Source organism: Ovis aries, chromosome 2, assembly GCF_016772045.2.
Source record: "Ovis aries strain OAR_USU_Benz2616 breed Rambouillet chromosome 2, ARS-UI_Ramb_v3.0, whole genome shotgun sequence".
NCBI lineage: Eukaryota > Metazoa > Chordata > Mammalia > Artiodactyla > Bovidae > Ovis > Ovis aries.
This window is the reverse complement of record NC_056055.1, coordinates 207,845,895-207,871,919: the sequence shown is the minus strand read 5'-3', so window position 1 is coordinate 207,871,919 and position 26,025 is coordinate 207,845,895. Positions and strand designations below refer to the sequence as shown.

General features: G+C 45.9%; 1 protein-coding gene across 7 annotated transcripts in view; it reads right to left on the bottom strand.

Moving 5' to 3' along the window:
• The window catches only part of NRP2 (neuropilin 2), a 126,678-nt gene that overhangs the window by 85,965 nt on the left and 14,688 nt on the right, over window positions 1-26,025 (bottom strand). For all 7 annotated transcript variants that reach the window (XM_060410280.1, XM_060410281.1, XM_012143426.5 and 4 more), the window contains exons 2-3: window positions 25,327-25,504; window positions 5,575-5,756 (exon numbers count right to left, since the gene is read on the bottom strand). In XM_060410280.1, the coding sequence (XP_060266263.1) occupies window positions 5,575-5,756; window positions 25,327-25,504 (360 nt within the window). The remainder of the gene's footprint in view (window positions 1-5,574; window positions 5,757-25,326; window positions 25,505-26,025) is intronic.

The following is a 26,025-nucleotide window of genomic DNA, read 5'->3' as shown; positions in this document are numbered from 1 at the left end:
GTCAATACGCTGATCCTAGCCCGCAGCGATGTCTTTATCCGTGGTTCCTGCTGCAGCCCCTCTGCGAGTTTTTTTATTGATGACGGCTTTCTGGAGAGCGGCAAACGTCTGACTTGGAAAAGGTGCCATGCAAATAATTGGGGGAAGGGGGAGGGGAACTTTCTTTAGCATCAGACAGGAAGTTCCAAAATCCCTACCCACCTGTCCATCACCTCTGCTCTTCCAGCCAGCACTGTGCCTTGGCAGGGTGGGAACCCAGGACACCTGGGGTGAGAGTTAATCTTTTCAGGATTCTTCTGAGGCTCTCTAATGTGGCATTCTAGAAGCTCTGCACTCCATCATTCAGAGGAAGCTGGTCCAGGGGGCAGCAAGGCCAGGAGGCAGCAGCTGAGATGACCTCTCCCCCAGTTTGTTTACCACAGTATTCCCAGCTTTGTTTACCATCAGGACCCCAGCTTCTGAGGGCCTCCTCAGTGGTTCAGGATGAGGCAGTTTAGGAAGGCCAAGCCAGCTGGCAGGCTTTCAGGGGGCCGAGAGGAATTTTCAAAAGGTTAGCATTTATGGCTGCTGGGCCACTTAGCCAGAGGAAATTAACTCTATTCACAAGTTACTTCCAGAACTAGGAAAGGCCTCCTGAAAATCCCTCCTAGAGTTTGCCCTATTGTCATTCCTCTCCAAGGCAAGGGGAATCCCCACCCCCCTAGGCATGGGAATTTATAGTGGAATCTTTCTTTGGTCCCTGTCACCCGTAAGGGACACAAAGGACACTTAGAAAGCCCCAGGAGGCCTGGAGAATATAAGATCTTAAAGTACCCACAGTATCCAAGGTTCTGTGGTCCTGTAATGGATTGGAGAGAACTTTTCAATTTGAAGTCCTTAAGCAAAAAGGAAAAAAACAGTGCGTATCTCTGACATATGGCTACGTGTGTGTGTGTTCTGAGTCGTGTTAGACTCTGCGACCCCATGGACTAGCCCAACAGGCTCCTCTGTCCATGGAATTTTCTAGACAAGAATACTAGAGTGGGTTGCCATTTTCACCTCCTGGGGATCTTAGGGGTTGAACCCACGTCTCTTGTGTCTTCTGCATTGGCAGGCAGATTCTTTACCACTGAGCAACTTGGAAAGCATGGGTGTATCCTATGGCTGAAGCTCCAATACTTTGACTACCTGATGCGAAGAGCCAACTCATTGGAAAAGACCCTGATGCTGGGAAAGATTGAAGGCAAAAGGAGAAGGGAGAGGCAGAGGATGACATGGTTAGACAGCATCACCAACTCAACAAACATGAATCTGAGCAAACCTCGGGAGATTGTGAAGGACGGGGAAGCCTGGTGTGCTGCAGTCCATGAGGTTGCAAAGAGTCAGACATGACTTAGCGACTGAATAACATCAACAAATCCCGTGGCTTATTTTGAATGAGGAAGAAAAACAGTTTTATCCTCTTTATGCAGAAAAATCAAGCTTGTCCATTATAATCGTTCATCCATTTATAACGGCGCCATCTTGCTGTTTGGACTATGATCATTGTCAGAAAGTAGGCAGCCGAATATCGAATGTGGAGAAGAGATTTCAGGAAAGGTGATTATCCCTGGGGCAAGAGTTGAGTCTTGCAAATACCTACCTAAACCAAGATGCTTTTCCGCAATGTGCTAAATGAATTAAAAATTAAGAAAATAGCTCAGTCAATAGATACTCAAGTTCATGCAATGGTAAGATTGTCCATAGTAGCTAGGGAATTTTGCTGCCGTGAATGATTTCATACCAAAGGACTCTGGTATGAAAAATGCCCATCCTGTGGTTTTTCACTGTAAATTGTATAATAACTCTGCAAGCGGAAGAAGAATCTGCAAGCACAAGGCTCTTGAAAACATGGTGCATTTATCCAAAATTGAGCTGGGTCTAACCACAAAAGGTAAATCCAGTTCTTCAATTGAAGAAGAGTAGGGGGTACACCAGGTTTTCTCCGTTTGTGGATAAAGTGAGATTTCAGTTTCTAAAATTTCACTGGGCCCCAGGAAAGAAAACTTGATCTTGCACTTTGGTCAGAAGACAATCAGGAAACAAACATACAAAAACCCACGTTTTCCAGTGATTCCGTTTCCAATGTTACTTTTTAAATTATTTTAAAATTCCTTTCTCTGTTATGCTTATGATTTAGTGATTTGGGATCACTTAAGTCAGCAAGTTGTTTGCTTAACCCTTTTGTACGTGGACATACGTAGACTCTTTCATAAACCACTTCATTCAGGGCAGACGTGAACTTCCCCTCTTGGTCCCCTCTGTACCGAATCGTGGGTTTATTTCTGTCGGTATAACAGCAGCAGAGCCCTGCCTGGGTGATGTGCGGTCGAAGGCTTCCTGAGTCCTCGGCACAGTTGTGTATCTGTGTTTATACTTCTCCCTTCTCTCTCTTTATGAATCTGACTAGCAAACACAACTGTGTTTGTTTGGATTTCTTCAGCATGTTCATGCGTTTCTTTCATGTTCTGTGGATGACGTAACTTTGTGTATTTTCTCTCAGGGCTCCAACAGTGGAGATCTGGGTGAGGGACCTGGAAGAACGCTCATCTTCCTAAACTCCTCAGTTTTGAGTTTGGCACAGCTGCCCCCCACCCCTGCACCTCTGTCTGCCTTATTGAGGATAAGTTGCTCTTTCCAATGGGCATGATAGCACGTGTGAATGGCTCCGGGGCCGCTGGGCTCTCACCTTCTTTTCTTACAATCCCCAGAAGAATGATTGCTATTGGCAGAGCTGTTATCTTCTGTTGTTGCAGTAATCTCTTTCTTCCTTCCTAGGCAATCCCATTCTTAAAGCAGACTGTCCCAATTCCCCATGCCCGTCTTGGCTGCCTTTTTTGTTTTTAGGCAGTCCACAGACTTGCTGCTTCATTCAAAATCCTACATCAGCCTACCCTCAAAACAGCAATGCTGAGTTATGATGATCTCTGTGTATTTTGTCTTTTAATACCAACCCTTCAAATTTGCATGATGGATAGAGCTAACAGGGGCTTCCCTGGTGGCTCTGTGGTAAAGAATCTGCCTGTAACGCAGAAAACAGGTTTGATCCCTGGATCAGGAAGATCTCCTGGAGGAGGGCATGGCAACCCACTCCAGTATCCTTGCCTGGAGAATCCCATGGACAGAGGAGCCTGGAGGTCTATAGTCCATAGGGTCACAAAGAATTGGACCCAACTGAATAACTTAGCAGGCAGGCAGGCATAGAGCTAACATTCACGTTTTTATGTTGATTTCTGGAGGATGTGGTACCGTCCTTTGTGAAATACTAAGCTGGGAAGTATGAAACAGATTTGAGCTGTAATGGCCCTCCCCATTCTTGTTCTGACTTTCGGTGGCCAGCTCTCTGGAAGCCTTTGCTTGGAGCAGCTTTCATGGTCAACCCAGTAGGGCTGAGTGGCCGCTTTAGCACTGGGGACCTAGCTATCTAAAGGAATCTCCAGATCCCCCGCTGTCCAAGCCACTAGATGGCTTCCTCATTTTCATATCCAGAGCATGCTCTTCTTTGAAATTAATTTTTATTGGAGCATAGTCGCTTTACAATGTGTGTTAGTTTCTATTGTACAGCAAAATGAATCAGCCATACATATACCTATATCCCCTCTGTTTTGGACTGCCATCCCATTCAGGTCACCACAGTGCATTAAGTATAAATCCATAGCATGCTATATATGTGTGCTAAGTCACTTCAGTTGTGTGTGACTCTGTACGACCCCACGGACTGTAGCGCGCCAGGCTCCTCTGTTCATGGGATTCTCCAGGCAAGAATACTGGAGCGGGTTGCCATGCCCTCCTCCAGGGGATCTTTCCCACCAGGGACGGAACCTGTGTCTCCTGCATTGGCAGGCGGGTTCCTGACCACTAGCGCCACCTAGGAAGCGTCCATAGCATGTTACTCACACCTTGATACTCTGCCTCATATTATAGTTTATACCTTTTAAGTTAGGTATCTATTTACACATAGTCACTCAATAACATCAACTGTGTGCCTGTTATGGGCTATCTCCCCCAGCAGAAGAGCACCAACACCCATTTCCTTCCTTCTCTCTTCTATCTCCCCACTGCTCCCCAGCAGATGATGGTATAATGAGCAGTCCATCGCTGCTGGGGGCACTAACTAATCTGAATCTCGCAGAGGACTCAACGGAATGTGGCTAAGCGTATCTGCAAGTCTCGCGGCAGTCCCGAGCCACCCGACACACGGATGGTCAGTCCCCATGACATCAAGTACGCGGGAGCAGGACCACCCATGGCAGACGGACCTTCTCAGGACTAGTGCCCTGGGACAGTCCAGCTCCCACTCTGGCTCCACACGGCTCCTTCAGCCCCATCCCTTTACTGGATCCTACGATCTTGTTCTCAGGCAGACAAATCGGGCAAATATTTAGACAGAGTGGATATAAAAAGTGCTTTCAGCAGCTACCACTTCCTTTCAAGAATTGTTTGGTGAAAAAAAAAAAATATATATATATATATATATGAATAGTTCCCCTCGCACTGAACTCAACAGGCGCCAGGCTTTGGGCTCCATGATGACAGGGCTGACAGCTTCCCCTTTCAGCAGACTCTGCCCACGAGTTGTAAAACGTGGGCTGCTGGAGAGGGAAACACAGTCCTGGATGGGGCAGCAGCCCCCGAGGTGGGGGGATGGGCAGGGGGGAGGGGAGAACTGGAGGACAGGCTTCACTTAGCCTCAAGTTAATGAGCTCACACATCGGAGGGAAGGATACCTGCTCTGAGCGCTTCCGCGGAGATGCTGAACTAGCGTCTTGTGAATCAAAGTTGTCTCGACTCTAGGGAGAGTAAGCATTAGCCCATATTCTCAGGGTCTAAAAGTAATCTAAGGGGGACCTAATGAAAAGCAAGCAGTCAACTTAAAAGTTCTCTGCTTCTCCTGCTATCTTTTTCAGGGAGTCAGTTTCTTCAGCACTTAGGAAGTGGGGGTTCAATGGATAGACGTGATACAGTGGATCAGCAGGGGGAATTTCTAGGAGTCGTATTTGGATCTAAAATTACTGCATGATCCCATTGGTGGTGGGGTCACAGTAAGATTTTTAGAGACTCCAAACACTGAAAAGATTATGTCCTTCCTCCCCATGTGGTTCTAAAGAAAGGGTATTTAAATTATGAAGTAATTTGGAGGAAGTTCAACCAAGTTTTGCTTTCACCATGAAGATTACTGTGGTGAAACACACACACACACACAGAGACACATACACATCAGATTTTTTTCCAAATGTGTTTTTCTATATAATAGATATCCCTACTCTTTTGTTGTCACAAACAGCCAAACACTAACCCTGCAGTCTGTCCTCTTAAACTGACTGGAAACTTAAATGGGCTTTTCAACTTAGAGTCTCCAGGCTCACCTTGAACACTCTTTCCTCCATCAACTCTCTCAGGCTGGATAAAACTGGAACCCTGACCACGTAGGTCAACCCACTGGGCTTCATCTATGAACGCAAAACTATTAGGCAAATCCGATACACAGTGCACTGCGGCCAGACACAGCTGGCGATGGCGGAGTACCTGCTTCTCCCCACCCACGACCACACTGACCTGTCTTGAAGATCTCATAGCGCAGGGAGAAGCCTGCCCCCTGCCGGGCGTAGTCGGAGGTGAACTTGATGTAGAGGACGGAGCCCGAGGAGATGATGGTGGGTGGGGCGATGTTTCCACAGTGCTTTCCCAAGAGATCTGCCGATTCGCTGTCCCCATCTCGAATCTCAATGAAGTCATACCTGGGTGCAGACAGCATAAAGGGGCACATATGAAAAAAAAGATCACTGCTAGGAGATGAAATGGGCTAGTGTCTCCCTCCAGATCAGGTGCTCTCCATCCACTTCTAGACATTAAGGTGTTTTGGATGGATAAACAAAGGGCACTTAGGTTTACTTGTAGAGACTGGCAAACACAGATATAGGAAGTTGCTTTACTAAAGCCACAGAGAAAGAGCACCTCTGTGCATGGCTAAACTTTAAGGCCTTATCTCTTGCTCACATAAGAGCAGTAGCATCATTCTATCAAATGTCTCAAACATTTTTTTTTTCTTCATTCGGTAGCACCATTTTTATTTTCATCATGATCCATCTGAATCTTAGTCTTTTCTTCTTGGCTCTGTGTCTCTGCATGTTACTTAACCCCTGTGAGCATCAATTACTTCATCTATAAGATGCGGATAAAGATATCCACTTCAGGGGGCTGGGACAGAGATGGAATGGAAAAAATGTAAGGAAGGTGCTGGGCACTGAGTCAGGCGCACGGAGGTTGTTTCAGAGAGATTTTTTTTTTTTTTTTTTTTGCCTCTTTCCCAAGTTTCAGTTCTCTCCTGAACTGAAGGGGTCAACCCTTCTTTTCTTTAACTGTTAGTAATAAAGACTCCCCAGTCGTGGGCCATCTCCCTCCCTGAGATAACTCTGAGAAGTTCACATCAGCAGTGTCTATCTGGTCAACAACACGTTTTTTTAAAAGGAATCAGCACCATATTAGATAAGGCAATAAAAACCTTTCTCCAAAAGCAGGGGGTGAATCCCAGGGGACCCAGCTTCTCTGAGCACATAACTATTAGTCTCAGCAAGAGGCTGAGCCAGCTGCCTTCCTTACCCTGAAGACCTGAGCTCATTTCAAACAGAATCAAATTGGTCCAGGTAGGGGGAGACGCCTCAGAGACATCCCTGACTAGGTTCACAGGACTGCACAGGTACTGTGCCATCTTATCTGCACAGATGCACGCTTTTAGCTTCAGCATGTGGTCTGGCAAGCCTCACTGTCCCAAGTCTGTGGTCTTCATCTGGGCTACTGGGGATCACCCTCTCACAGCTGCTGATGCGGAAAATTTCTTCCCTACCAACCCCCTCAAATTGCTGGTCACTGTACCATTATTTACTGAAAGCCATCCATCTCCTTCTCCCACCCTGTTTATGTATTTTGCATCAAGCTGTTAACACAACACGCACAGGGTCTGCGGGGGCTGGAGGCCTGCAGAAGTGGCCTGTCTGAGCTGGAGTGGTCTGAGGCCTCCGTGCAGACCCCGGAAGCCATACTTCAGATGGCTCAGCCACTTCCAAATATATAGGCCTTCGAAGAGAGTATATAGAGTGGACCAGGCTTAGTTCATTTGTAGACCCCAGAGGGCTGGACATCTACAGTCAAAAGACTCACAGAAGTTGGTTAGAGTCTGGAGAAGGGAGATGGCAGGGTTTTCCCCTAGGAGCTCCAGAGAGATGGCCACACATTGGGAAAGACAGCGAGGGTGGGGGAATCTGTTTAGGTCTGTGCTTTCAGAGTGGGAGATGAGGCTGACACTGAAAGTGTGCTTCCTCAGTTCCAAAACATAAGCGAAAATACAGTTTCTTCTCAAAGGAAATCCCCCCAGACCTTCTGGAAAATCCCTCCTTGTTATTTCCACACCAAGATAAGCACCGCTGGACGGTCACTCAGCTGAGTAATGGCGATGCCTTCCTTCACAGGGTGCGCAATGCTGGAGCACAACTGTACCCACTGAGCAGACGGACCCAGCTCGCCTGGAGGGGCAAGCACCCCCACCCCCACCTCATTCCGGAGGGAGGCAGAACCCAGCTCAGCCTTACTAGCTGAGTTACTCTCAGGCAAGTTACTCAACCTCTCTGAGCCTCAGAAATGGGAAAAATAAGAGCACGATAGGGATACTAGAACCTTCCTTTCAGTTTTTCTGAAATTTAAAGGACCCACATAATCTATAGAAAGTGTCTAGGACACGGACTGGCAGTGAGTGTGGACTTCGTAAGTGTTCACAGGGATTTGTTGTGTTTCCAAGCCCATTTCAGAGGGGGAGAGGCTGAGCCATATAGAGCAGAAGTGATTCTCCCAAAGAGAGAGAGCCAGTGAATGAGGCTCTGTCTAAGGGGAAATGTGCATCTGCTCAAACATTCTGGAGGGTATTTTGGCAAAAATGTGACAAAAGTTAATATATACATATTCTTTAATCCAGCAATCCCACTGCTAGGAATTTTTCTTAGCAGAATAATCAGACAATTGTGCAAAGATGTATATGTATCTTTGTGTGTGTGTACATATTTTAAAAAGTATGGGAAAAGTGAAAAGATGCTTAGTTTATAAAAAGTGTGTGTCTAAATGTCTGACAACAATGGTGGGCAAATCAATTTGGGACATTTATAAGTGGAAAGCTCCATTGCTATAGTGGAAATGCTGTAGGTATAGGTGGTTTTTTATTTTTATTTTTTTAGCCTTTAAGGAAAAATGTCCATGGTATATTAAGCTGAAAAACAGCAGATTGTTTTAAAAGTATGCTTTAAAATATATGTAAGTATATAAATTTCCTTGCATATACACACAGAAAAAGCCTGAAAGACTGTAGACTAAAACATTAACTGTGATGAAATAAATTGATGGGGGGTAAGGCAATGGCACCCCACTCCAGTACTCTTGCCTGGAAAATCCCATGGATGGAGGAGCCTGATGGGCTGCAGTCCATGGGGTCTCGAAGAGTCGGACACGACTGAGCGACTTCACTTTCACTTTTCACTTTCATGCATTGGAGAAGGAAATGGCAACCCACTCCATGTTCTTGCCTGGAGACTCCCAGGGACAGTGGAGCCTGGTGGGCTGCCGTCTACGGGGTCGCACAGAGTCGGACACGACTGAAGCGACTTAGCAGCAGCAGCAGAAATATATTGATGGGGGATAATTTTTAATTTTTTGCTTTCATCTTTTGTATTATCTGAGTTGTTTATAATAAGTCTTCACTTCTTTAAAATACATAAAGATCCTTCTATTAAGAATTTTTTTCCCAAGTAGAAGAGTTGAGAAAAATAACCCAGCTCTTATAATTTTGCAGACAAAAAATGCCACCATCATGATGGCAACCATCATCCGTAAGAGCTAAATAAGACATAGCTTGTTGGAGCACCTAGAATAGTGCCAGGGACATGGCCCACACTCAATTAAAAATTTAAAACAATTTTAAAGAGACCATCACATCTATCCAGTCATTGTGTTGCCAGTTTCTATAAAGGACACAGAGAGGCCCTGACATCCACCTGGCTTGTTCATTAGAAGCGGAGGGTTTTATCCGGTCACCAAATCACCCATGCGGTCATTTAGGGGGTTAACAGAATCATCAATGAAGCAACAGTACTCAAAACATGTCATAACTGCAAACTTGCCTCAATTTACTCAACAGATATATCACCTAAATCCTTTTGGCTAGCTGTAAATACATCCTGACATATCTACATACACATTAGTGAAGGGAGGCATTTTTGAAAAAGGTTCACACAAATCAGTCATATCATACAGCTTCTCTCTGAGGCTGTTATTTAAAGGACCCTCTGGGAAATCCTTTTGTGAAGCAAATAATCAGCCCTTACTTGAACTTCTTAGCAAAACTGGATTTTCCTATCAGGTTTACTTGAGGGGAAAACGACCCAGAGTTACAATCTGGCAGCTAATATTCCCTTCCCTTCAGCGTCTGGGGTTCTGCCCTGTGGACCAGCTTCAGCTCACCACCAACTCTTCTGGCTGGGCTTTTTGTATAAAGGGCATACTCCAAATGACAGGCTGACTCCACACAGAATGTCTCATTTACCTCCGGTGAGACTGACTCATTTGGGGAAATTTTTTATTATTAGGGATTTGCTACAGCTGGAGTAAATCTCTCTAGAAATTTCAGTGATGTCAGGTTTTTTTTATGAAGAGCTAGCAGAGACTTAGGAAGTTGTGGCCTTGGAATAAATATGACTTTGCATCTGGCATCTAATACCCAGCATTTGTTGGGTAAATGAATCTGGGCTGCAAACTCAGAGCTCACCCCAATGGTAGTCAAGTAGGATAACCTGAAAAGCCATCCCTCTTATCCATTTTCTGGAAGGAAACAGACACCAGCTCACAGACATATTAACTATTGTGTTTGCATTTCATTATTCCTAGTCTCCCTCAAATGAAAAAATTCCTTTCAAAGCTTTAACACTACCTTTTCAAATTTTATTTATTTATTTACTTTCCTAAGCTGAAGTAGCCATCTCTGTGCCAGTTCTTTTTTTTTCCTCCTCCTCTCTAAAATGCTTCCCTAAGTACCATTTTACTTTTCTTTTCACAGATCCCGACATCTGCATGTAGAGCATTTGTCTAGAGAACGCTTTCTGTACTTTCTCTCTCAACTTCAAAGTCTTCAATTCCTCTCCCTAAACCCACATTTGGGCTGTGGGAATGTTGACGGCGGAATTAATTTTAAGGGTCCACAGGAAAGATATGAAAAAGCATCAGTCTCATCTCTTCTTCTCATCACTAGGCAATCATGAAAAGACTTTTACTTTCTGTAACTCTCTCCACGCATGATGCTGCCCAGCAGGCCACCAAAGGCTGGGTCAGCCGACCAAGTCTGTGCTAGAAAATTCACCACGTGGAGGCCCTTCTCCCAGGGCTGGATGACGTGTGGCTTCATCCAGAGTCTACCTTTGTGGATGCCGCATAGAACTGCTTGTGAGGGGATTTCTATGTTGTGGGCAGAGTCCTCAGCTGCTTCAAGGAAGAATGCTGTGCCCGTTCTATGGGATTTGTCTATATGGCTGAGCACCTATGTACCCAAGTCCTGAAGCCATAACCTTTGCCAGCCAGGTGGTGCCTCCTCTCATGCTACTTACATCATGAAATGTCTAAGCCATCATGCTTTGTACATGGAAAGTTCTTTCCAGCCGGTGGGCCTTTGCACTTGCTCTTTGCACTGTCTGCAATACTCTTTGTTAGCTTTTGCTCTGGCTGGTACCCTCTCATTCTTTTGAGTGCAAATGTCACCTCCTCGGAGAAGCCTGCCCTGACCATCCCATTTCAGCTGGCATGCCCTTATTCTCTATCTCACCTGCTCTCATAGCCTTTATGGCTGTTACCATAATCTGGAAAGGTCTTGTCAATATACTGTATTTGTTTAGAATATAGGGCCTGCACTAGACAACCAGGACCATGAGGGTGAGAAATTTACCTTTTCACAGATGAATTTATAATACTGGGTTGGCCAAAAGTTCATTTGGGTTTTTCATATGAATGGGAAAACCCAAATGAACTTTTGGGCCAACCCGATATCTGCATGGTGCCCTGGCACATAGGAGGGCTCACTATCTTTGTGTTGAGTGAATAAATGAATCAGGGAACCTAAGGTTGATGTTATATGTTAAAAAGGATAAACTCTGCTTTCCGAGGGGTTGGATATGTTGGTCTGTTTTCTACTCTGCCTTTGTGCGCCAACGCACTCACTGAGCTATTCTGGTTGTATCTGGAAACCAAAATGTTGCCTTGTGACTTGAAAACATGAAATATAACATTTTGAGTGGAAGAAACATCTCAAATCATGCTGACAGCATTTTCACTATTAGCGGCAAACAAATCAACTATAATTAAAATGCTGTCAAAGTGATTTGAGATTTTTCTCACACTTTCAAAGTTCCATATTTCATGAGTAGATTATCCAGGCCAGAGAATCTATCACCTCCTGGAGTGCCTTTCTTCCAGGAAGCTCAAAGACATCTACAAACACTGTCTTATTAATCCTTACATTAAAACCTGCAGGGAAAATAGGAAAAAACAACACTGTCATGTACAACTTTCCCAACAAAGAAGCTGCCTGAGATCCTAAGAGGCTGTGGAGCAGGTCTGCATGATGCTAAAGTTTCCAGTCAATTCAGGTCCAAAGCCAGGTCGCCTGGTCCCCAGCTCAGTTGGGACACTCAGCTTTTCTGTAGAAATTAGCTAGCTGTCAGGTTGGGCTTTTTAAGAAGTCTTTTCATTTCCTTGAATTTCTTCCTTTCACTGGTGCCACACACACATTTAAGAAGAAGCTGGCATATCAATGGGAAAAGCTCCCACTTACTGAGCATTCCTAATGGGCTAGATCCTCACTCCATTTATTTACTATTTCCTTTGACCCTCACTTAATACACACCAGACCCTGAAATGGTAACTGTCCATTCACAGATGTACAGGGTGAAGCTAAGGGAGGCTAACTGACCTGCCCAAAGTCTCAAGATGAGGAAAGGTCAGAGGCAGGCTTGGCCCATGCAGTCTCACTCCAGGGCACACTGACATTGCCTCCATCCTTTGTCCTCTGTGCTGAGGAAAGATCAGAGAGCAATGGGCATGCCAGATCGCCAGAGCACTACAACATTAGAAGGTGCAGGTGCAAAGCACCCTTTGCATCTCAGTTAGAGACTTCACAGAATCTCAGTCTTTTAATTTAGCTGTTTTGTTTAACAATGCCAAATTTAATAGACAAGTCACCCATAGAAGCAGGGAGTAGATTTGGAATACGTGGTTTTGAGTCTCATCAGTAGAAATCCAGCTTCTAAGTGTTCAGATGGGATAATGTATTAATTTTTGTAAGTGAAGTATTTTTATAAGCACATATATACCCATATGTGAACATATGGCCTGAGTGAGAAAACAGTATCCTGTGTACTTACACGCTCTTAAGTACCAGCAAGAGCATACATTTTTAAGCCCGTGAATTTCCAGTAGGGTCCACAGATGCATTTTAGTAGATTGGGGAACCCCTACAATCATATGCAGAAATTTTTTCAGTGTGTGTATGTGCACATTTTCCTAGGGATGGGGTCTGTGACAACAACAACAACAACAACAAAATTCAACTGCATAGAAACATATCCGTGTACAAGGGTGGATACAGTCTGGGAAATGCATACTCTATGTATACTCTTGTTTTGTGAACAGATTCAGCTAGTTTTTGGCACATGCTAGTGTTATGACTTCAGGCATTTATCTTCTCTAAGTCTCAGTTTTTTCATCTATAAAATGGAAATAATAATTTCCCCACCTTGTGGGATTGCTGAAAGGTTCGTAAAGGTCTACACAGGCCCAGTGTAGCACCAGATGCCTTAAAAACCACCTGAGAGGCACTATTTTTATTATTACTTGGGTTCTACAAAACCGTGTGGCAGACTTGGGGGAGAGAAGAGTTACACACACGTGATGCTCTAGAAACTGAACAGGTGACAATGAAATGAAAAGTCCTAACTTTAGGAACTGTCTATGCCACCCAACCTCCGTGCTATAGAGGGCGGTTTCTAAACACCCTCCTCCTGTACAAACCCATCCACAGTGCTTCATCACTTGAGCTGGTGAGAATTCTTTTCAGTCTCGTTTCCCAGCCCAGGCTCTGGAACCAGCCAGCCAGGTTGGGTTCAAAAACCAGCGCCACTGCCCCTCACACGTGCTGGATCTTGAACAACTAGACACTGAACCCGCAGATTTGGTGAGTTAATACATGTCAACAGCTCAGCACAGGGCCAGGCACATAGTACATGCTCAATAAACAAATGTTAGTTGTTACTGCTGCTGTCATTACTATTACTATCTGTTGTTGTCTAACTTCATATCCCTGTTATGTCTTATCTAACTTCTTTATTATGTGCTTTCTAACCCCATGGACTCACACGCTGCATCGGTTTGGGTATTTGCCTTGGTGCCGAGTGCCGTTTTAAAACCAGTTGTTGGCACTTTCATTTTCTTCCTTTATTTCTTCCCACCCCACATCTCTGATATTTTGAGCTTTTTCACAATCTGCTCAGGGCCCAGGTCACCAGGGCTCTTCAGAAGGGAGGAAATCTGACCACCCAGCAAAGGAAGTATACAAAGAGAACAACCCAAAAGAAACTGGAGGAATTATTGCAAAAAACCTTGAAGGCAAGAAAATGGAAACTACAAATAACATCTATTTATAATTACTGGTTGTTTTTCCGCAGAAGCCCCGGGATGAGGGAAAGGGCCCGGCAGCCTCATTGTTTCTGGCAGAGCAGGCTGCCAAGAATGCCTTGCAACGTGAGGAAGGAGACCGCTCCAGACAGTGTCTGATAAGTCTCACTGCAGATGAACTTTCAGAGGATCAAGGGCGCACAACAAAGCCCGCAGCGTCTCTCCCCTGACCCTCTGGCCTAGCACCCCTCTCTCCACTGACCGACTCCCAGCAAGCACATTCCTCAGGCCCCAAGGCCACAAATCTGCTCTGTTCCTGGAGACTGGCTTGGATAGGACTTGTTTGTTTATGTAAGGAAGGATTTTCGAGGCAACCAGTGCCAGTGTGAAGTTTAAGGTTTTGGGGCAGGCTGTTTTCAGCATGACTATTGAGTGTTTCTGTTTGCGTCTATAAAATCCTCATCCTCTGCCATCAGCTTAAAAGACGCCATGCTGGCATTGTGTAATAATACCAGAGTAGAAAGTAGGTAAGAGTTGCCCACAGTTCGTCTCCATTCACCAGCAGACTGGGGCTTGGATGGGAAGGTGAACCCCTTCCAATCCCAAGGGCCAGAGACTTCCTGAATTATTCAAGCTGGCCTGGCTCAATTACACATGCTTCAGCTTGCCTCATCTCATAACTGGGTATAGGGATGATGTCTCTGTGCCTCTCAGGGCTGACAGGTAGGGGCAGAAGGTTACTGGAACCCTCTGCGAGGAAATCAGAGTGCACCATTTCTGGGCCTGGTGTGCAGGCAGCATCCCTGAACTTGGCCGGGTGAATGGTTCCCTCTGGGATGGGTGCTCACTCACCCTGGCTCCCAGAGGGTCTAATTGTGAGAGTGAATCATAACCTTTCCATCTGTCCGAAAAATGGGAGCCTGCTGGGAACGAGGTGTGCTAAGCTCCAGGGAATCTGTCATCATCAAAAAAATCTTTTATGTTTTTTCCAGGGATCAAGGGAGTTCTCAAAGGTTCTTCTGTCTTCCTTTGCTGGCTTCCAGCCTCCATAACAAAAGTCAGAAAATACAAAACTTGCCTGAAAAACGTGCCATGCAGAAATCCAAGCAGGGGACAGTCTGAGGAGGAGGTGTGGCCGGGCAGGTGTGAGAGTGCTGTCTTTGCATTTCATTTACTCGGAGCTTCAGGTTACAGAGCTCAGAGCTTCTTCCTGGCTCCAGGGGCAAACTCATCACTACTGTGCAAAAAGCACTGGGGTGTGGACATGAGGGACCTGCACTAATGTCCAGGCAGGAAGGGACAGCTGCCACGCCGGGTGGAGATTCTGAATAGAGCGTTTGGTGGCCAGTCAGCTGGGACCACTTCCACCTCTCAAACCACCACTGGGTAACAGCTTTCTTCGACAACTGTGTCCTGAAGGCCCCGTGGCTGCTGGAGCAAAAGCAGGCCTGTCCACTCAGGGCACATTACAGCGCTCGCCTCTCCGCATCACAGAAGCACATTCCCTCTATCCTGAAAGAATCAGCTGCCATTTGTGGAGGAGTAGAAGCTATAAAGTTCAGAATAACGGGTGCTCTTGGCTGAAGACTCAGTAAGACCGGGAAGAAATATGGCTAGAAAGGACACCAGCTTCTACAAGAAAGGGAACCAGATTGCAGGAAGTCTTCTCACAGGATGGGAACAGTGTGAGTCAGACCTTGAAGGACCTTTATCCCACAGTCAGAGCAGGCTGTTTGCTGTGTGCATGGAGCAGTTGGCTGGCTGGTGAGACGGCCATCACATTGCAGTGGCTGGCGGGACCCTCACATCGTGGGAGGGAACATCAGCGTCAGGGATGAGCTGTGGGGGCCACACAAGCATAAGGGCCTTTATGGGCAGTAGGGCAATGGAGATGCCCAGAAGAAGAGTCAGTACCCCAACAGCAGCCTGCCCTGAGGCTAGGGCTAAATCCTCTATCTGCTTGGACCTCTCTTTCCCAGCAGATAAGACCAAAAAAAAAAAATAATAATACTTTCCTACCCTCCTGCCGCTCTCAAAGGGATGACGCACAGATAAATCACTTTGAACTTTTAGATGAAAGGTGCTCTATAAACCCGAGGTCTCATCAACTGTAATTGTTACGGTAATTATTTTAATGATAATAATGATGATAATGGGTGGAAGGGGAGGGGTGGGACGAAACCTCCTACCTTGAGACAATGGAACCCCCCCCCCTCCACCATTAAAACCCACATCACGGATTCCTCCTGCTCCTAGTTTTCAACCCTCTCTTTCAAACTGCCAATTCCTGGGCTGAAATATTATTTACTCCTTTCCTTTCCAATAAAACAATTATTTGTTCCACCGTTTTCCCTCTCACTCACTCTCTGGTGTGTCTGGCTTCGCCCTGACAGCTCAGCCATGGACTGTTTACATGTCTCGCTCACCCTCCAAGACTCCGGTTCAGCTCCATTGACACTAAAGGCAGGAGAATTCTCTCTGTGTGAGGAATCAATTACTTCCGCTGACACTCTATTACTAGCCCTCACATCTTCGGATTCCAGATGAAGAGTGAGGTGAGGGGGAATGGCAGGGAATTTGAAGAGGATGGGGTGGGGCTGGAGGGGACAGGGGAGGAGGTGGATGACAAGGAAGCAGAAGGAAACAATTGACTGAGAGGCCTCTCAGCTTGTATTTAAAGACACAGAAAGAGCACTCTCTCTCCTTGACTGCCCTGTCGGCATCCGGAGGTGAGCAGATGGCAGGAAGAGGCAAAGAAAAGGTATAAGAGAGAAAAAAAAAAATCCGTGTCCAGGATATCCTAGGAAATCAGAGAGGCCCCAAGTACCTAAGCCTTGGGAAAGCAGATGAGAGCTCTGGGCACAAGGACACAGGTATCCTAAGGCAGCTAAAGCAGGCTTCAAATCCCAGCCCTACCCTTACTATCTGTGTGATCTCTCTGGGCCTCAGTAACGCCATCTGTTAAATGGGAATAACAGCAGTCCCAGCCCCAGAGGGCTGTTATGAGAGTAAAATATGGCAAGTTCTTGGTGTAGTAGCACCAGGGACCTGTCGAGAGCTCAATATATATTTGCTGTTATTGTCCAACTGACAATCCCTTCGTACTACCTATAAACAAAACGGAGTCCCTAATGGGGCAGAGCTAAAAAATTTATAGAGATTGCTGAGACGCTTGGCTACAAATCCGGGGGAAAAAGCATATAAAAATCATGTGATTTTTCCTTTACTGTGTTAGAGTTTTTTGCTGCCCTTGTAAACCTAAGCCTAGCTCACACTTTTCCTTTCTTCTTCTTTGTCAAGTTTTATTTTGAACCAGCTCACATTTTCAGGGATTTTCTTTCTAGGAAAAAAAAATTTTATTATGTAAATGAAATACAACCATCTACTCTGCAATCAACTGAGATGAGTTGTGAGGCATAGGTCTTATAATGAAGGACGATTACGGAAGCTCTTTTCTAGAAGGAAAGACAAGGGCAGCTAATATATACATATTTTTTCCTGGATGATTTATCCAGGCAGAAGTAGAAGAATGGAATCACATTATCTGCTGAGTTTCTCTTAATCCAAAGGTTTCAATCGCCCTGCCATGAAAAAGGACAAAACAAAGAGAATACATTTTTTTCTAAAGGATTCATGACTACCAGAGAACATATGAATCCCCTTTTACAAAATTCTAATTTCTCTGCTTGGTCTATTTCCTTCTCCTCTTTATCCCCTCCACACCCAGAGTTCCCACTGAATTTCTTAAGACAGACTCTCACCCAGTGTAATCAGATGGGAGAATTACACAGAGTTACATGGGATGAGATCCTGGCCCTCTGGGATGTCTGGGGTTCAGAGAATGTGCCAGGGTTGAGAGGCAGAACAAGTGGGATTGTGTACTAGAAAATCTCAAGTGATTTTCTCAATCAGAAGATAAAAACGCATTGTTAGGGAGGACATCCACAGTGAAGCTTGCATTTTGAGAGCTGCGATTGCAACATCGCATATTTAAAAACAAACTGCCAAAAATAACTGCTGTCCCAACTGCTCTTTAACCTTGGTCGGCGGAGGAGAACAATCTGCGGTGTGTTTTCCCACTTCTTCAGCAACCTCAGTTGCTGGGTGGAGTCGTTGGTCAAGGTTGGTGAGTGCGGGGTCGGCTGCCAGCTGAGCTCCAGTCAGCAGACTGCTCCCGTTTATGGCACCACGTACCTGGAGGGGGATCTGTTTCTGTCATTAGCAGGGTGGTTGCAATACAGACAAATATTGCTGCTCATGGGCTCCTTGGGGGAATCAGAATATTTCTGAGGTTGGGCAGGCAGTAAATCTGTAATAATGTCATGAGTAATTAACCTGAGGGTCTCTCCTGAGTATAAGACACCCTGTTCAACCACAGAGAACCCACTCTCTGCTTGGATTTCCAGAGGCTCAGGCAGAAACCAGCTGAAGCCACACTTCTAACTGGGCATTGGGCCCTTGTGCCCTCTATTCACAGGAAAGAGAAATGTGTTCAGAGGGAGTCTTTTGTAGGAGTACTCTGATGCACGGAGCTTAATCCAGAGTGTTACCTGGACTTCCCCAGGCCAAATCTCACTTTCAGGCATTAAATTGGGGGCAAGGGTCCCTGGATAGAGGGTATGAGACTGTAGAAGCTCTGACCCGGGAGAGTGGGATAGCAGAGAGTTCCCATCATCTCTGTCTTTCCTGACCTCAACCCCTCTCTGAGATACTGGAAGTCGTGTGGCCAGGAAATAAAATTAAGTAGCACTGCCCAGGAATCTCTCACTGGGAAGGGGGTTTGTATCAACAAGAGACAAAGGTGGCCTTTCATTACTGTGGTTCCCTTCTTGTCTGGGACATGATGCTCTCTGCCCGGGCCACCGGCCATACCCATGCCCTTCCTTTGCCTGCTTAACTTCTTCAGGATCAGTACAGCCATCACCTCCTCCAAGCAGCCTTCCCTGATCTCCTCAGCCAACTGGATCCCAGGGCTCATATCATGCCCCCAATCAGAATGCATGGTGTTGGTGAAGACAATAAAGCATGAGAGTAAACAGCTCAGGCTGCAAAAAAGCAGGGTGTTCCGGCTTCAAATCCCTTCTCTGCCACTTTCAAAGAGTGCGACCTTGGGCCAGCTGCTTACTTCTTTGAGCCCAAGTGTCTTCATTTGTCAAATGGGAAGAGTAACAATGGCTTCACTGGTTTTTGTGGCCATAAAGGGTAGAGACAAGATACATGTGGTCCATGCCCTTGGAGAACTTACATGCTCAGAACACAGGATGACCACACATGAACAAAACGCAAGCAGATCAAGGCACTATGCACGATTAGGGAGTTCTGAACAGGAGGCCCTAGAAGAGCTGGAGGAATCTTGGACTCTTAGCGGGAGGGGAGGGTGTTACACAGCAGTGGGTGCTGGAGGGGAGAGGGAGGTGAGCCTCTGCCCTCACAGGGTCTGCGGAAGTAAGGCTGGATGTGGTTGTACGTGGAGGATGCTAATTGAGTGCATGTAATTGTTGGCTGGGTGGGGTGGGGCCAGATAACTGAAGTCTGGTATGGTCCCTCTGTTTTCTGTAGTCAACTTGTCAACCTAGGAGAATGCTCTCTTTCTAACACAGCATCCCCTATTTTGGGGAAAACAGACACATCTAAGATTTAGAGGGCTCCTCTGGCCACAGATAAACACAAGAACACTTTGTTTACCCAGCACACTTAGCTAGAGGCCAAATATCCCCAAACCTCAAATATCCAGTATGGGGACAGGGGATGGTTTCAAAAGAAAAGATGGTGAGCAGCTCAACTACTGCTGAGGACCCCATGCATTGGTGCTCTTGCACTTTGTCCCCAGGAGAGCACCCCAGTCCTTTCCCAGCTACGAGTGAGGCTGACTAAGGCAAGCTAGAATGCTGGCCCTGGACTGTACTGGCTTGGGACAAAAGCTAGACCCCAGGACTAAAGAGGTCCTAGTGGACACCAAAACCTCTCGAGGCAAAATCCTACCTAAAATAAAAGGGTGAAAACAGATCAGAGGAGCGCACTTAGAAGCGCTATGACAGCAAGCGTATAGATAGCAAAAATGTCACACACTTCCCCAAAGTACAAAGATGCTGACATGATCGATAAAGTATTGTGTATCGACATAAACAGGAGACCGAAATCTTGCAAAGCAGTCATCACTGGCACAGTTTTGCAGATGAAGACACTAAGGCCTGGGAAGTGTAAAAGGTCAACAAAAACTCATATATAAGTCTATCTGATCTAAATATGACATTACCCAGCCTCTGTTGCAATAAGTCAAGTGTAGAATTAAAAGCCTGAGTCATTGAGAAAAAGTTAGCTCAACTTATTATTTGTTCTGTTTCAGAAGACAAGAAGTGTGGCACATGACATAGAATGTTTTTAATCAGAGATCTTTCTAAAGAGGAACGTTTGGAGCTTTAAAGCAGGATGTTTTAGAATGTGGAAATTTCAGTGTGGCATGGTAGAGGAGATCTCTTTTGCTGAGCACACACATACAATTATTAGTGTAGGTTTGCGTCTGGGTTTTTCAGCCTAAGTATTCTCTCAAGTCTTCCTAGTGGTTTTTGTACTTTCTGAAGCATGTTTTTCAAGACACCATCTGGAAATAACCAGTTCTTAAAAGGATCTGGGGCTTCCCTGGTGGCTCAGATGGTAAAGAATCTGCCTGCAATGGGGGAGACCTGGGTTTGATCCCTGGGTTGGGAAGATCCCCTGGGGGAGGCATGGGAACCCACTCTAGCATTCTTGCCTGAAGAATCCCCATGGACAGAGGAGCCTGGCAGGGTACAGTCCATAGGGTCACAAAGAGTTGAACATGACCGAGTGACTAAGCACAGCATAAACGGACCTAGACTCTTGGTTCTGGCTTCATTTGGGCCTCCACCAAGCCTGTGCGAGTGCTCATGAATAAGCTTTGTATCATACACAGGTGGGGGTTTTCAAGAATACATCTATTTCAGATCTCAGAAAGGGAAAGAATATGCAAGTTTGCGTGCATGTGTTTCTAAAGCCCTAACATCCAGCTACTTGGCCGATGACTCAAGTGAAAGGCAGTAGCAGGACGTTCTTCCCCACCACAGGGAATGAAGCGGCTTCGCCTTGTTTGCTCAGTCAGCCCTGAGTCCTGCCTTTCCGTCTGTCAGCCACCCTGACCTGGCGGGGCCACAGGGGTTTCTGGTTTCTGGTTGTAGTGGGTAACCAGGCCTCAGAACGGCCTATGGGTGCTGGGGGCTTGGATTCCTGAGGATGGCCAGAGGGAGGAGGTGGGGAGCTCACTGCAGACGGTGGCCTTGGATTGCACTGACTCAGGCAAAACTGGGGCTGGTGAGTGAAAGTTTCCAAGCAGACGGCAAGTTTAAATGGAACAAAATTAGCAAGTGACGGTTAGGGGAAAAGGTCTGCCTGTCTGGGATTTATTCACCAACGGCCTCCACCTTTAGGTTGTGGATTTCAAGGGATAGAGAGCCAAACGCTTAGGGGCCAGTGACTAGGCTAATCCTCTCATAGCAGGGCCCACTCCCAGGTCACGGGCCATCTTTGCAGTTAATCCTGCACAAAGGAAGACAGGGAAAACAGAAGAGGGCGGGCATGTGACCCCTGCCCTTTTTCCACAGGAAGGCTGTTTTTTTTGTTTTTTTTTTCTGATGTTCTTGCTCACTTTCAGGTTTTGCAGGGGTATGATGAGATGGCTGGATGGCATCACGGACTCGGATGGACATGAGTCTGAGTGAACTCCGGGAGATGGTGATGGACAGGGAGGCCTGGCGTGCTGTGATTCATGGGGTCGCAGAGTCGGACACGACTGAGCGACTGAACTGAAATGAACTGATTGCTGCTCTATGCTCTTCTCAGAAGATCTTTGGGAAGTTTTCTCTTGGTGAGTATTCACCCTAAGAACCCCGATATTCATTGGAAGGACTGATGCTGAAGCTGAAGCTCTAATACTTTGGCTACCTGATGTGAAGAGCCAACTCACTGGAAAAGACCCTGATGCTACGAAAGATTGAACGTGGGAGGAGGAGGGGGCGACAGAGAATGAGGTGGTTGAATGGCATCACTGACTTGATGGACATGAGTTTGAGCAAATTCAGGGAGATAGTGAAGGGCAGGGAAGCCTGGCATCCTGCAGCCCATGGGGTCACAAAGAGTCAGACATAACCGAGCAACTGAACAACGACAACAAAAGGATCTTCAGAACCAAATCCAGTTAGAAAGCAGGGGAGGGAGTGAGAGAGATAAGCACCAGATGAAGCAGTAAGACCCCAACAGAGTCTTGCTGACACTTTGGCACTGGGGCAAAGAGACTCTAGAAAGATCTTTTTCTGACCTCCGTGAACTTTTTGGTTCAAGCTGGAAGCAAGGAGGGGAGGAGTGGGGAGAAGAACAGGAAGCTACTTGGTATGGATGATAAGCACCAGAAGCTTCAGAATAACCTGTAACTTGCCTGCATCCCCTACTCCATCTCCAGTCAGAGACACCATCTTGGGTCCTCTGCCACCAGTGGCTTCAGAGACCTTGTGCTCGCCCCATCCCTGGGGCTGAGTCCTGAGGGGAAATGGTACCCCACAGCCCCAGACAGGGCAGGAGCATGTTTCCCTGGCTTTCCGTGCTTCCAACGTGTTTTAAGTCATGCTCACCAGCTCCTGAGTTTTCCCTTCAAAAATCCGGTTTCTCTCTCTGCCACTATGAATATATATGAGATGACCTCTCTGCAATTTCCCTGGGAGATTTGCTGGCATAAGCATAACAGATTTTGGCCCTCATCTGAGAGAGGTGCTTAGTCAAATTTCTCTGAGCTCAGACCCGAGCTCTGAGTACAGCATGCTTCAGTTTGTGCCAACCTTCTGGATCCCAGCCAGAGGCACTGGAAGCTTTATACCTTAGAAAGAAGCTCTTCTAACAGAAATTTTTGGTAACATTCACTGGCAGGGAATTGGCAGCCCTGAGACGCTGTGCAAATATACATAGGCTGTGCATTTAACTTGGACAAAGAGGAACCAGTAAGTTCCCCGGTGTCATCCACTGAGTCAAGAGTGGATCTGGAATTAGAACTCCATCTTATGACTCTTCATCACCATGAGGCGTCCATCTGGGAAACCCTCCGGTTTTCAACAAAGACTATCTCTTGTTAGGAAAGAACTGTTACGAAGGTGCAAAGAAGTCCTAGGATGATAACAATGACACTGAATCACTGACTCTCCCAATCTAGCTCTGGTTATAGAGAAGCCTTGTCTCCTCCACAAGGAAGTGAGGGCCCAGACTGAGGCCTGTCCCTGGGTATACCTCCTGTTAGCTGTGTCCTCTGTCAATTCATCAGTATTCACAGTGCCTTGGTCACAAGGAATGCTCAGACTACTTATTAATCATAAGGGGCCACTGAAAACTCATCAGAGCCATGGCAAGTTCTAGACACTCATTTAGAGCAAGACATGATCGTCGGCGGGCTTCCCTAGGGGCTCCGTGGTAAAGAATTCACTTGCAATGCAGGTTCAATCCCTGGGTCAGGAAGATCCCCTGGAGAAGGAAATGGTAAGCCACCTCCAGTATTTGTGCCAGGATAACCCCAAGAACAAAGGAGCCTGGTGGGCTTACAGTCCATGGGGTTGCAAAGAGTCAGACATGACTTAGCAGCTTAACAACAACAAATGATTGTTGACACATTCTGTCCTACAGAGAAAACTCTCATTTTTGTTTCAGTGAAGAAAGACTTTAAGGTGGAGCCCACTAGACAAAACAAAGAGCATTCACACTCTTTCACATTATAATACAATGTTGCTCCCTACCTCACTTTAACTAACAGGGACCTTGATGTTAACATAGCAATTCTTTTTTTTTTTTTTTTGCTTTTTTTCTTGAAACCATCCAAGATTTTTATTCTATATATGATTTTTATCATAGGCATATATACTGAATAGGGAATACCACTCTGAATGAGGTTTTATATATTTTTACCTGATAGGAAACTAGAGGGATTACTGCTATAAAATTTATAGAAAATGTAGACTGGTTCACAGTCAGTAGGAATTTATATGTGGGTATAACTAGGAAGTTCCCAATGCCATAAAATATTTTATATTTCAATAGTTGATGGAAAGTAGAACATCTTATTATGTAAGCTTCTGTAGCTACACATATCCATAGAAAAAAAGATAGTGCTAAGTTGTGTCTGACTCTTGCGATCCCATGAACTGTAGCCCACCAGGCTCCTCTGTCAATGGGATCCTCCAGGCAAGAACACTGGAGTGGGTTGCCATTTCCTTCCTGTGACCAAAGCAATAAAGAGATAGAGATTACAAAATTTAGAAACTTTGTGAAAATAAATTCCCTTTGATGAATTTGCTGTATGACTCAGGGAACTGAAACTGGGGCTCAGTAATAACTAGAGGGGTGGGTTGAGGAGGGAGGTAGGAGGGAGGTTCAAGTGGGAGGGGACATGGGTAAACCTACGGCTGATTCATGTGGGTGTTTGGTAGGAACTAACACAATACTGTAAAGCAGTTATCCTTCAATTAAAAAAAAAAAAAAAAGAAATTCCCTTTGATGCTCACTTGGAAAGGCTAGGTGGGAGAAGTGACGGATTCCCTAGAAGAGGCTAGGAAGATGGCATTTCTAAACCACTCATAGACGTCCCTGTCTGCTTGCTGTCTCCTAAAATCACACACTTTTAAAATGGTAGAACCAAGGCTGTGAGCCCAGCTGAGTGACTAGGGGTGACTTGACTTAATTTCTCAGGGCTTTGGTTTTCTAATCTGCAAAATGGAAGTCATAATGATAATGATACCAACTTCTCAGGGCCTTTGTGAGAACTGAATGGATCGATAGTTACAAAGAAATCAGAAGAGTGTTTGTCAAATGAATCCAGAACACCAGCTTCTAACCTGTATAGCACAAATTCTGAGAATCAAGGTGCATCTCAGGCCTACCAGTGTAGGTTTAGATTTTTAACTTTCTATAAGGACCAGCTGCTGCTTCATAAAACAACGGCCTGACTCTCCATGACTGGATGCAGAGGAAGTCTCCACTTGAGGATCTGGCTACTGTTTTATTAAGGAAGCTGCTGGGGTTCCTTATGTGGGAACAACAGTAGAAACGGGGAGATCTCTGGGGGGATGCAGAAGACGTGGATTCAATCCCTGGGTCAGGAAGATCCCCTGGAGAAGGAAATGGCAACCTATTCCTATATTCTTGCCTGGGAAATTCCATGAACAGAGGAGTCTGGTGGGCCTTGCAAAGAGTCATACACGACGGAGCGCACACTCAGTGTGTGCTGAGGGGAAAGTCACTCCTAAGGTCAAGAGCTGACATGAGGTAGTCCACCCCCTGCTCCCACGTGGAATTCTCCTCCTCTGCAAGACTCTGACTTTAGGGTGTATTCTTTATACTCTTCACTCAATAAGTCTCCTACCTCCATTCTATGGGGTCAACTAGGCTTTGATTTCTCCTGAAAGAAATAAACCTCTTGAGGTTCCTTTCTGGGGCTAGGATATACCACTGTTCTGCAGGTCCTGGGGCCAGGGGGTGCTGCCATGAGGTGGCGGGTGTGGCAGGAACCTGGGGAGGGCGATGGGAGGGCGTGTCTCATGGAGGCACAGGGCACAGGGCGGCGCTTACTTGCAGTCATGCTTCTCAATTTCGAAGTGAGGGTTGAAGTTGAGGACAATCTTCTGGTTGGGTTCGGGGGCGTAAACAATCCACTCGCAGTTCTGGTGGGATGGATAATCCTGGGGATAACCTGGGGAGGTGATGTAGCCAGCGTCTTTGGAATTCAAACGACCTCCACAGGGTTGGTCTGGAAGAGAAGGCAGACAAGAACTTCAAATACATTACAGTCTGTTTTGTTCCTCTCCTTGTTTCTCTTCTCTACCAGCGGCTGATTAACACTGCTTTACAGACCTTTTATGGCAGTCCAAAAGACTAACCTACTTACTCATTCAGTGGAAGAGATTATTTCAGCTCATTCTCCCCCCAGCTCACCCAGCCACACACACACACAACACACACACTCTCTCCAACATGAAAATATTCCAGAAGTCATAAATATTTCCAATTACATGGGCTGATATTAAAAAAAAAAACAAAACTGTAAACTTAACACGATTCCCTTCCTGTTCCTGTCTCTCCTGCTTGGCTCATCTTTTTCTCCTTCAAACCTTGCATCTCTATCTTTATCTCATAAATCCTTTATGTAATTTGATGGTGTCTCCTAGCCCAGCCCAGCCCAGCCCAGCAGCCAGAAGTAAAGACTCCGGGAACCGACAATAGTGGTTTTGTGGTGCCGACCCACAAGTGAGCCTGGTAACAATTACTTGT